Here is a 12,927-nt window from a genome sequence, read left to right as displayed (position 1 = left end):
CACACTAGTATATATTGTGATGCATGCACCAATTATTGTGTTGTGTATATGTAATGTATGTGTGAATCATTCACATAGTGTATATATATGGCATATGATTAAAATAGTCACTAATTATACATTTGATGTGTATTGACTTGGTTGCCCTATGTATAACTGATATATGCATAAGCTAACTATCATTTGTATCTATGAAATGTAAGAGCTAACCACCTATGCACATGCATCACAAACTATAGATATCCAAATTATGTATAACTGATATATTCTTGAGTCAATCACTATGTGAACATGTTATGTTGGAATGATATGGTCCATATGTAGCTTTGCGGGTTCATACATTTATGGTTGGCATTGAACCGATACTTGACTAGATTGTGTTTGGTATCATTCTATTGTGATTGGATTAAATTTCAAAGATTAGTTAAGTAAATAGTTTTGATTTATAAGCAAGATAAAATATCTCATACAAGAGAGGATAAAGTCTATCTTTGGTGTGAATTATAGAGCTTCTAATTCCCAAAGGGGTTGCATAGGCAAGGACATTATGAATGATCCCTCAAGGATGAAGGTCAATGTCTAGGAATAACCCTAACATTGGGAGCTTATCACTTTATAGTGTAAGCACTTTAGGCTCTGTTAGACCTAAGGGGTATCCCTGACTTCAATATCAATAGATTATAGCTTATTTTCACAAATATATTGTTATAGCAGAAACGTTCTCACAAATGTTCACTCAAATATACAGGATTAACTTAGAATTGACTAGGTTTGTGTAGTGTAGTAAATTGTACTCCTTTTATTATGAGTCCAATTTCACACTCCTTAGCACTCATTTTAGTTTTTCATTCCCCTAAGCATTTTAGGACCATTTCTTGCCTTTGATTAATCCTCAACTCAAGAATATGAGTCCTATCCTATTTTATAACTTCAACACACTCCTCTTTGGGCCCTCATTTCTAGTGTGCCCTTTCTTCTATATCATTTCAAGCTAATTTGGGTATCATCAATCCTAATATAATTTCCAAATTAAGTATTAGGTCCCTATTATTTCGCTTCAATTAAAATTCAAGCCTATTTTATCAGGACTATGTCAACCGTTGCCATAGACCAATGCTTTTTGGCTGAAATTTTGGAAGAGTAATGTGTTGACTTCAACATTTCCATATCTAGTCTCAAAGTTGGGATATGATCGTTGTAAGTCAACCTAAAAGTGAAATTACCTTAAGAACCCTATATAAGGCATCTTCCCTAACCTATTTTATCATCTCATTCTTACAATTCAAGAGCAATTATTATTCTTCAAGAACGGATTTGGGTTTGAGGGGAATAAAGCTAGAACAAAAAGCTTCAATTATGTTTTCATGATGGATTTTATGATGATTTATCATGTTATTGTTTCAACACTTGGAGGACTTATCCTAAGATCATTGCATCATCAATCAAAGCTATAATCATTTCAATTCAAGCATTTCATTACAGATTTAGCCTCTGCCCTACCAGGGATAAGCTCTTTTTTTCATCATTTTTGTAGGGTTAATTCCAACACAAGGTTTGACTTAAGCAAGGCCATATACAACCAAACACTATTTTCATCTCTCTTTGTGCATGTGTGAGTTCAAAAACAAGTCTCGGTCAAGTTCTAAAGATACAAAAGTTCTTAGGATCTAGATATAGAAACTCTCAAAAATTGCAACTGAAAAGGGGTGGATACTGACAACAAGCGCCTCTATCCTCAAGACTAAGGCACCTAGCACCATAGTCCAAGTTTTTTTACATGAATTTTTACCAAAAGTTAGCTTGGAAGCTCTCGAGACTTGTTTGGTTCTTGTTCTACACATGGAGATCTGTCAAGACTAGGGCACCTAGCCATAGTGTCCAAGAATTTTGGGATGTTCTTTCTATCATAGGCTTCTCTCGACATCCCCTTTCCATTTTTATACCTCTCAATTGATTCTTAGTTCTACATTTTTTTTATGCTAATTACTATCAATTTTGTGTATTTAGACCTAGTTCTTCCATTTTCACATCTCAATCATTATCCAATCAATCAAATAAAAAAAGAGAACAATCAATCACTGTGCCCAAAGCTCCTAATGGTTTTGAATTTGGGCCTATTGGTTGTTCTCTAATGTAATTGATGGGATATAATTCCTAATTTACACGCTTAAACTAGTGAATCTCATTTCCCACTACATTACAATTTTTAATAATTCTTCCTTACTGACCCTGAGAACACGCATAAATTAAAATAACTTATAAAACATATAAATTGAAATGATTTATCTTTTAGAATTTTGAAATTGGATATTGTACAAGATGAACTTTTGATTGGTGCCTACAAGGGTACAAAGTCAATCTATTACATCCAAGTGCCTCTTTCTGACATCCAAACTTCAAACTCAAAGGATAAATTATACCACTACCTTACAATGTCACATCCAATAAAAGGGTATCTCCAACAATTCTTCTTTTGAATCTTAATGCAATACATATTATACATATCTTATTCAAAGAAATTTAATCTATTACTTGAATAGAAGCAACAAACAAGATATACAATGCAACAAATATGCACCAATAAACTCAGAAACACTCTAGTTTTTTATTTATGAAAAAAATGCATAAATCAAGGAGGAAAATGCAATGACACGTGTTGTAAGCATTATTCATATTAATCAATCCGAATCAAGAAAACATGTCATACAAAAAAAATTCACTTACATGCAAAAATCCATCAACAATTCAAAATATTGACCTTTCAACAAATTACACCCACCCAAAAATGGAATTCCAAAATCGTCTTTACAAAATTACAAGTCCCTTATATAGAAAATAAATATGTTGATCTAAAGCCAAAATACATAACCCATATATATCTTTTTAGTTACACTTTAACTTTTCATTTAGTAAAAGTAACTTAGGGACGTGCTCATTACAATGTAAGATCTTCATTAAAATGGACCCTCTTGATAAATTGTAGCTACTAAAGAAGACCAATCCTGATGTTGATGGCACCCCATGAACCAAAATTGTTATACTATTAGAAAATTGCCAAAATTGGGTTATTTGTTGATCTTCATTCTGACCATTGAGGCACATTGATCGATTGAAATGCAAATTCTCCCTAATCAGCATACTTCTCTATCCATGATGCACCAATATTCTCTAAAGTCCATTGGAAAGAGAGTAACTTAGCTACTCTTTCATTATGTATTACATATTTTGTACTCAAAATTATTTGTCTTCTTCCAAAAACTATCCAAATTCATCTCTTGGCTAAACAATTCATCCAAAATAGTATTCAGTAAATTCATACTAAACTCCTCATTTTCACATACAAAAGATGATAATGTTGGCATCATTGCACTAAACTCTCCTTTCCACTGATCTAGAGGCTTGATCTTTCCATCGCTATCTAGAATGTCTGGCATAATCCTTTTCTCTAAAATTTTGAGCAAATTCAGATTATCTTTGACCTACCTATCCAGCTTTGTCACATATCCAACAACTTCTTCAAGCATCACTATCATTTCATTAGCTATTATAATATCTACAAGGACTTCTAGATCAAACTTGTAACATTTAAATACCTACTTCATGATTGCAGTCTTCAGCATCCACCTATTTGTTATCCATTTTCAATTTTCCTTATCTTGCACATATTTGACATAAAATGACTTCAAATCTAAATAAGCTTTCCAAGTGTCATCAACCTTTCCCATTATTCTAGATAATCTACAATCAATCAAATCATTGACTATTCCAATTCCCTTTATTGTATCTTCCTTTACATCTTTCATCTACTCTTTTAGCTCCTTGATCTTTGCAATTAAGGTTTCCTTCTCTAATATTGATGACTCTGCAGAACAAAGTGTAGAAATGATTGACATTGATCTAATCGAAAGTGAAAGTTGAAGGGACTTCAACTAATTCAACTCAACCACAACTTTCACATATTGCTCATGTAGCTTATCAAAATCTACTTGCAACTTTTTAGTTGTTGGCTCACTAAAAAGAGTTGTGTTTATTGCTAAGGATGTTGGTTGAGGGACATATATTTGACGTAAGTTGACTTCAAATTTGAATAATCTTTCCAAGCATCATCAACCTTGCCCATTATTTTGCATAATCTATAATCAATAAAATCATTGTTAAATCCCTTTCATTTTATCTTCTTTGACATCTTTCATCTGCTCTTCTAGCTCCTTAATCTCTGCACATAAGGTCTCCTATTAATGATAAGATTGTTTGTCAAATCATGAATACTATCCACCACCTTTGGCTTATTGTATTAGGCCTCATTGCCTAGGTTGCCAAGGTCTCAAATTGTGTGCTAAAGCCTAATACAAAGAAGGCTTGCTTTGCTTGCTCCTTTGTAGCAAAGGCATCTTCATCTTGTATTTTGATTGTATCAAGAGCAAGTGCAAAGGATATATCCCAATCTGGAAACAACAATAACCCATTGTTTTGCACCAACTTCCTTCTTCAGAAGTAATTTTATCGATATCAAAACCTGCCTCCTACAACACCTTCTAAGAAACTTCTTCATATTGTGAAGGCCTGCATTCATCTTGGCTTTCTCAACTCTCTCTTGAAATTCATCTTTCCTTAATCTCAGCACAAAATCTCTTAACTCTTGGTTCCTAATAAATTCATCGTCTAAAATTAATTGTGAGCAAGTCATGGCTCTGATGTCACTAGTATCATCAACTACTATATCTGAGATTTATCTCCATCCTACTTCTTGGCATACTAGTCATCATGACCCTTGGAGGTGAAGAAAGGGTTATTCACCCTTTGTTCTTCCCCAATGACATTTTTTGCAATATCCTCAGTCTCAACTACCTCCCCTTCACCCACTAAATAAATACGTTTCCTTTTCTTTTGAAGTTGCTTAGAAGGGGCAAAAACAACTCGAGATTCCTCCTATGGAATTGATTCACTCACTGCATGCTCTTTTCCTTGAAAAGAAACATATGGAGGAATAGGAGCACCAGGATCCCTTTCATATGTTCTCCATTCTCCTACTACATGAGATTTTCCAATTAACGTGTCCTAAGCATGGGGTATTTTATTTTCGCATAAGCATCAAGCTAGTTTGCATGCAATTTTCTCCTTTGCTCCTCCCCCTTCATTATGCCAAACCACTTAGCTCTTCTATCATTAACTTCTTCAGTTGTTAAACAATTCCTTATAACATCCTCTTCGTGGAAAATTTCATGAATGAAAGAGAGCCTCTTAATGCTCATTTTGACATAATTAATTAACCCTTAGGATAAAAAATCCTTGTGGGCTCCAAGTCCATTTTGTGAGACTGCAAAATTGGATAGCTTGGATCCAATTCATCCTTATTTATGGCCAAGAAGTCAAAAAACTTTGTGGATGCAAGGAAGAAATATCCCTTCTTTTGTCCCCTCAAATGCGCCTTATCAAATTCTGATGCAGAGTATCCAACACACTCGACCAATTAGGGAGATCTTTCTGCCAAATCACCTACTCAAAATGGTGATTACTCTTCATAAACCTTCAAGATCCCTCATAAGGTCAATAGGTACTCATAAGGCTTCAATACCCCAAAAGTGCACTCATGCTTCTTAACCCTCATCCAACCATTGATACATAAGTATCCACCAACCCAAGGGTCTATATGACATCTCTATGGAGACTCCTCAACATGGATAAACCACTTCTCTTCACCCTCCCATCCACCCTTAAGGCCAAAAAAGAAAGCTACAGTAACAACGTTGTCTTCCTGTAGCAGTCACAAATACTTAGGAGAGACAACACCTATAAAGGCGGGTAGAGTTGCAGTGTCGGGAGCAGATTCAATTCCATTTCGATAACCAGAAGCAAGGGTTGGAGAATCTATTGCGGATACAAAGCTAGAGCCTCGAGGCTAGTTGGGTTGGAACCAACAACTTCAGCAACATAAAAACTGGCCGCATCAGAGCCAACCCTATCTTGAAAGGGGGGAGGGGGGGGGGATCGGAGACAAGTTGTGTAGGATGCAATCACATAAAGAACCATTGATAGAGAGAAAGGACAGTCATAACAAATGGGGTCCTCTCCTCTCACTAGGACTTTCTAGAACCCCCAAGGGTCTCTAAAGGTCTCCACACACCTTTCCCAGTTGTTTCCCACTCATCAAATCAACTCTTTGCATCTTATTCACAAGATCTCAGTCCCCTAATCTTTTAGGACAACAACATACCCAGTTTAGGATAGTCATTAAACTGGTGAGTATTTTGACCAATCAAGCAACAAAAACACTTGATTAGGGTCTAAACTAACCCCTCACACCTCTCCAAGCCTTCACCCAACCATTGGGAGCCCAATATTGTACTTATATCAACCCACACATCACCAACTTGTTGTCTTTTTCAGTCTCAGACAAAAAATCAGACTTTGTGTCATCCTTAACACATGTAAAAATCATCATGGGGCCCTACAACCATTACAACATTAAAGAACTCAATAAAATACAACTTTTCACCCATTTGTGGACTTTTTCAAGGGTGGAAAGTGAGGTTTTACATTTTATTTGTACTGTTGTAAACCCTAGGAAGATTTAGGACAATTTTCACCAAAATTATGATAACTTGCTCAAACCAGAACAAAATTAAATGAAACCAATAGCAAAATGGAGGGGATTCGTGCCCCTTTCACATCCAATCAATGAGAAATGTTGGAGAGTACAATTTCATAGAGAAAAATACAAAATAGCAGAATGCTACGCCTAGAAAACAAGGAAAATGCAGGGTAAACTTTGAAATTTTATTGCTTATGCCTCAATACATGTTCCAACCAGCCCTTGTTTGTGAAAATGAAGATATTTAAAGGCTTTTCCAGCCCTCCAATGTTCATAACCACCATTTTAACACCAACTACCAACAAATCACTTCCTAATGCACTTTTTTACAACAAATTTTGCACTTACAACATTGTCAATTTTGGCAATTTTTGTGCAACTTGACTATAAACCCAAAATGAGACCTATATGACTTCAAAGCATCATTAATACATCCAATTAGGCCCAAATATTCTTCATGCATGATAAAATACCTCATTTGATGCCTTGGACACACTTCAACCCTGTAAGGACAATTTTAACAATATGAGACAAGTAGGACCACATATTGAACTTAGACATTACAAAATGGTCTTCAAGGACCTTGTTACATGAGAATTGTCATTCATGAACTTATTTCATATTTACATAACATTGAAATTCAAAATAACTCATGATGGCCAAATAGGAGCACATGACCACCTAGATGCTCCTACACCAGATTCATTCAATTGCCAAATTATTTCCAAATAGGGCAATCTCCTCAGAACATGTTTGGGCAAGATGTGTGCACTTACCTTACATTCATATATCCTAATTGCAATGACGTTCATATGCAAATACCAATCTCCCCAATTGTGTTGGATTCCCAATTCAGGAGTTTATCCATACTCTCCTTTGGCAATCTAACCACTTCTCCGAAGAAACTCAAAATTCTTCTAATGAAACATTCTTCAAAGATCACATAATTGGCATTTTCAGAATGTTTGTCCCAAATATGAGTCCAACAATGGATAGGGAGGAGATAAACTAAATTATCAACATCCTTTACTTCAAGAGCCTTATGCCACTTCCCTTTTCCTACATACAAGAACATATGACACAAGAGCAAGTACCATCCAAAGTCTATATTCTTACCATTTGTCCTGATGGCCACCAATTATTTATGCATACCCTCTATAATATACGTAGCATAATCATATTCATTAATCACCATTAGGTCAAGGATAATTGCAGCTATATACATAAGAGGGATGGGCATTTTTCTTTTGGCATCTTCTAATAATACTTAGCACAAAGTGTGATGTCTTTAAAAAATAGTCCTCGAATGGATCAATACTAAGAGGTTTTGTTTCAGATTGAGGAATTTTGATAGGCTTCTTATCCAACCCTCTCATCCTATGCTTAGGAAGAAGCAATGTTTTGTAATTGCTCCTATTCAGTTGATATTTTTCTTTAAAAGTATCAAAATTGATGACTTTATTGACATCTAGGCTTAGCCCAAAGACTCTGGAAACGTAGTCTTTAGTAAAACTAATCATCTCTCCTCCATTGTGGGCCAACACCATCCTATTTTGTGCATCATATCTTCTGGCTACTATAATGAAGCAAACATCTACAAGAATACCTGGCACCATGAGCTTAGCCAAATCAAGAAATCAAGCATTCGACAATGGAGCTTGAGATTGCCCTTTTTTGTACCAATGCTCAAATAGGGGCCACCCTGTCAAAGGAATGTCTACATCCCTACACCCTCTTGCATTGTCAAGTGACCTATCTACAATACCACCTAGACCATGAGTGTTCATTGGTCTTCTAACAAACCCTTGAAACTAAATGAGCATATCTTCATCTAATGCCCTCTTTGAAGTTGATGTTTGAGCACTTCAACGACTCATTTTGTCAAGTCTCATAACTTAGGGTTCCTCGTTGTGGTTAGAATTCGCAATTTGTCTCTAGTTCATCCCATTCTTTCTCACAATTCAATTTATGCAAAAATTACAAAAGCTCAAGAGTAAAAAGATAGAATAAAATTCAACAATATTAGCTCCAAAATGAGAACTCGCTTGAATTTACTAGTCACAAGCCCTGATTCTTGCCAGAACGCAACAAAGAGCTCAATTTTTGTCAAAATTCTTCGTCACATTATGTCAATCCAATGGATTATTTATTCAATTCCAATAGCCTCGAATTGGATTGGTAACAAACATTTCCACCATTACTGCTTGCGTGCTTGAACAAAGAATTTGCAACTACTTGTTATAGAGTTTGAATGTGCACCATTGACTTTGGATTGACATGATGGGATCTACAACTATGCCTGACTTGACTACTAGATTTAAAAAATCCATCGTGTACATTGAAAATTCTCGACCAATCACCACTCGTGATGTGAGAAATCACTTTACACCTCATCCTACGGGCCACATACATTAGTTGTCTCCTTAGACATAGGTCACCATATTGCCTGCTTAAACTCTGCATTGGATCCTTCAATTTTGTCTTTGCGAGCATTGGGTCCATGTACATAGACTGCACTTATTACATGCTTCTATGTATGCATTGACTACTAGATTTAAAAAATCCACCATGTTCTCGACCAATCACCACTCACAATATGAGAAAGCACTTTACACCTCATCTTAAAAGCCACATACATCAGTTGTCTCCTTGGACACATGTCACCATATTGCATGCTTAAACTCTACATTGGGTCCTTCAATTCTATCTTTGCGAGCATTGAATCTGTGTACATAGACCGCACTTATTACATGCTTCTATGAATGCTTATGGGCTCAAGAAACATGGCACCAAACTACAGTGGTGCAACATTTACAATGATCTAACAATCATACCTCTACGGTTGTGTTCGACCAATCAAGAACTACTTGGCTAGAAGGATATTTGCTTTAGGTCTTCTGAAGATGCAAGCCTACTAAACATGTGGCAATATAGGGAACTGTTTATTCTCCATACAAAATACCATCTGATCAAAAACACAAAATCTACAAATCACAACCAAATTTTACTCGATTTCTACTAGTTCGATCCTCTTAATCTCTCTTCTCAAAGTTGTAAAAATGCAAAAAAAACCACTGAAAAACTATTGTGTTTTGCAAATTTGTATTTTTGATCAAGCGTCATTTTGTATGGAGAATAGCCACCACCACAATATAACATGCCAATGCAACTTTGATAGTGTATGAGTCTCTAGAGCTAATTGGCACACACTAAGTTGCCAAGAATCACAATTGCATAGCATCACTCACAACTTAAAAACTTAAAAAGACATGAATAATTAAAAGGAATCACGACATGCCAATCACTAGATCAAAGGGGCCGATAACAAAACGACATATGTACTAAAGATCAATTTATAACTTAAGGGACTGACTACAAGCAACAATAAGGCATTGACGAATTAGAAGGAAAAAGTGACTATGACATAAGTGACTATTAGGGTTTTTGACACTTAACCAAAATAAGTGGCTACAAAATATTAAGAAGACCTAGAAAATTCCAAGGTACCACCAAGTTTGTACCTCATCTCTTGAAAAATAGAATATTTTTAAGGAAAAGAAAGGAGTAGAGATTTCATCTAGATCACATAATCTATTTTAAACATTCCCCCTTCTCAAAATCTCCCAACCATTGAAAGTCTAAATCTAGTCTCAAGTGGTAAGCACAAAATGTTGATACAATGAACTTAAACTTTGATGAGGTAGCCAAAGGAAACCATAGACTAGCTAGAAAAGGGACTTATCTATAGAAATATGAAACGAGTGTTGTTCGTGTCTTAAACTTGTCTAAAACCACCAACAAGAAATTGAACTTCGAATTGGAAGAAAGTAAAGACTAGTATAATTGTCAAAGTGAACAATAAATTTTATTCATAAGAGCGATGTGATAAGTAGAGGATAAGCATGGCCATTGAACACGCTATCAAGTTGACAAAGTAATTTAGAAACAACAAATTCAAACATAGTAATAAAGAACAAGTGTGTTGATTGAAAAACAATAAGGTATCTAGTTAGAAAGGTCCAAATAAAATGACCTTTGAACACTAGCATGACTAAAAGATCTTGGAAGACAACTAAAGCAATTTCAAAATCTTGATTAGTAATATGAAAATAATTGAATCAATGATATGCAACGAGAAAACTTAACAATTTTGGTGTGTTATCATGAGATTTAACAAGGTGGATGTTGAATACAATCAATGACCCCCTATTTTCATTTAGGAAATCTAAACTATCAAATCTTCTAGACCTAGAAAGAAGGCACTCCAAGTTCAATAGGGAGATGGTATTGCCTACGTTTCCCATAGATACTATATTATAGGTTCAGCCATACGGCTTCATACTTTTGTCTATTTATAGATATCATTAAGAACCTAGTTCCTTTAGCTATGCTTGGTGGTGTAATTCTCAGAGACAAATCTATATGTCTACTCTCTTATACATTTTACTAAAATGGACTTCTAGTTGAAGGGCCCATTTTTTATATGTTTATTTTTAAATTAATTATTAGACATGGTCAATGGTACAATATGGGTGCTGGATAGACATTGCATTTTTTATGTGCATTTGTGTAATTTAATTGAGCTCCGACACAATTAGAAAAAAAATTTACCTTTATCCAATATCTTAAAAATATCTTTAATTTATTACTAAATCATAATCTCTAAAAACCCTTTGGCTTTCCTAATTCAGAGAACGTGCTTCAATCAATTTATAAATCTTGAACCAAAATTATCTCACTAATTAATTGAAGTTACCTTTAATGTGAGATTTTGAATAAACTATAAGAATTACAAGGACATCATTTACTTTTAGGGTTTTAGTTATATTATATCAAGCACGCAATAGAATGAATTAATTGATCAAAATATCAGGACTCCTCCAATAACATCTCGAGATAATTGTTTAACAAATATCGGCCAGTTGACTGTACATCTAATCTCTTCTCGCTGGGTTCATATTTTCCCTTGCGAAGCTGATAACGATATGTCACAGCAGACACAATGTAAGCTTTGTCTTCAATAGTCACACATTCACCGCATTGCATATTCTGCACAAATCACTTCTTATTTCAGCAGATGCCATGCAAAAAAAATAAAGGCACCACATTAGGCATACCCAAAATCTTACCGAAGGAAAGCAGCGGACCCCTAAGTTCCTCGACGGAGGTGTTACATCAATCACTTTATAGGGGTGATGATCTTGATTTCTTTTACATAAAACTTGTACAACACTGACCTGTACCTTTTCCAACCAACAAGACGACATATTAACAATAATTTCATAGAAAAAGCAAACATCATACAGAAAAGCAAGGAAACGGGATATTATAATTTCAGCATCAAGAGATCACTACCGTGCCTTTTTAAACCCCATTTTTGAAACAATAATGGAAGAGAATTGATAATATTCAAAATCAGGAATGCGTAGCTTCCTTGCTTAACTTATAAACCTACTCTAGTGGATGAGGTCTCTTTGTGCAAAATTTCAGCAGCATGCTCTCTTTGACAGGTGATAAAGCATATCTAACATCCTCTCTTGATTATTTCACTGCTTCAATGACTTAGGTGAGACTGGCGATGAGGCCCATGCTGATTAAGTTTCAGCCAACGAAGGGGCTTCCAGTCAATAACCTCTAGTTAAGGAGTTTGTAGAAATTGCATCATGATCCAACGATTGTCAGTCACAGAGTGGCAGAGGGCTTGAAAACCTACATCGGAAAACTCAAGTTGTGCTGAAAATTGTCATCTATTTTATGTTGAAAATTCTGTGCTTGCATAATATAATAGTCAGACATAAATTTATTAGAATTTGAGATATATGTACAGAGATCAAATTGTAGCATCTGATACTCAAGTGAGAAGAGAGAATCTTATTACTTCAAACAAAAAAACAGAGAAGAATGAATCCAACAGTTCCTTGACCACTTAAAGATGCAGCAAATGGTTTCAAGGTATTATGGTCCTTCACCATTCTCGATGAAATCAATGGATTTGCTTACATCTTGCAGTTCCACTGATTGATGCATATTCACTTACATATAGACTTTACGTAGTCAACAGCCTTTTCTTCTGATACAGTTGTGCCAGCTCATTTAGATGTTCAATAAGTAGAACAAGCAGGGTACAACACAGTTGAGTTGGTATATTAAAGAAGCCAGAAGCCTTGTACAAGAGGAAACTGGAGCATATATCATGTAATGGTCAAATGAGCCTATAAAGATGCTCCATAAGAATCTACAGCCCATCCTGGCTAACAAACTTAAGGCACGAGAGAGACCAAACCAGGAAAAATGAACATTTATGGTCTCAAAAAAGGAAGGAGAGAAATATTGAT

At 35.2% G+C, this 12,927-nt stretch overlaps 1 protein-coding gene across 1 annotated transcript; it reads right to left on the bottom strand.

Annotated features, from left to right (window-relative positions):
• Positions 1 to 11,322: 11,322 nt before the first annotated feature.
• LOC131075704 (uncharacterized) lies at positions 11,323 to 12,564 on the bottom strand. Its single transcript, XM_058012578.2, has 4 exons — positions 12,505 to 12,564; positions 12,048 to 12,116; positions 11,722 to 11,835; positions 11,323 to 11,641 (listed from the first exon to the last, which is right to left on the bottom strand). The coding sequence occupies exons 1-4, from the start codon at positions 12,562 to 12,564 to the stop codon at positions 11,462 to 11,464; spliced, it is 423 nt and encodes a 140-aa protein (XP_057868561.2). The 3' UTR covers positions 11,323 to 11,461.
• Positions 12,565 to 12,927: the final 363 nt, after the last annotated feature.

The sequence above is a fragment of the Cryptomeria japonica genome, chromosome 3, assembly GCF_030272615.1.
Source record: "Cryptomeria japonica chromosome 3, Sugi_1.0, whole genome shotgun sequence".
Taxonomy (NCBI): domain Eukaryota; kingdom Viridiplantae; phylum Streptophyta; class Pinopsida; order Cupressales; family Cupressaceae; genus Cryptomeria; species Cryptomeria japonica.
Note: the sequence above shows the minus strand (reverse complement) of the source record. Positions and strands in the feature narration are given on the sequence as shown.

Excerpts from the sequence above, each read along its gene's own strand:
- LOC131075704 (XM_058012578.2), bottom strand. The coding sequence starts at position 12,564 with ATGGTGAAGGACCATAATACCTTGAAACCATTTGCTGCATCTTTAAGT. Across the intron at positions 12,117-12,504 it reads CTTTAAGTGGTCAAGGAACT|ATATGCTTTATCACCTGTCA; the intron begins GTTGGATTCATT and ends AGAGGATGTTAG. Across the intron at positions 11,836-12,047 it reads AAGAGACCTCATCCACTAGA|GTACAGGTCAGTGTTGTACA; the intron begins GTAGGTTTATAA and ends TGGTTGGAAAAG.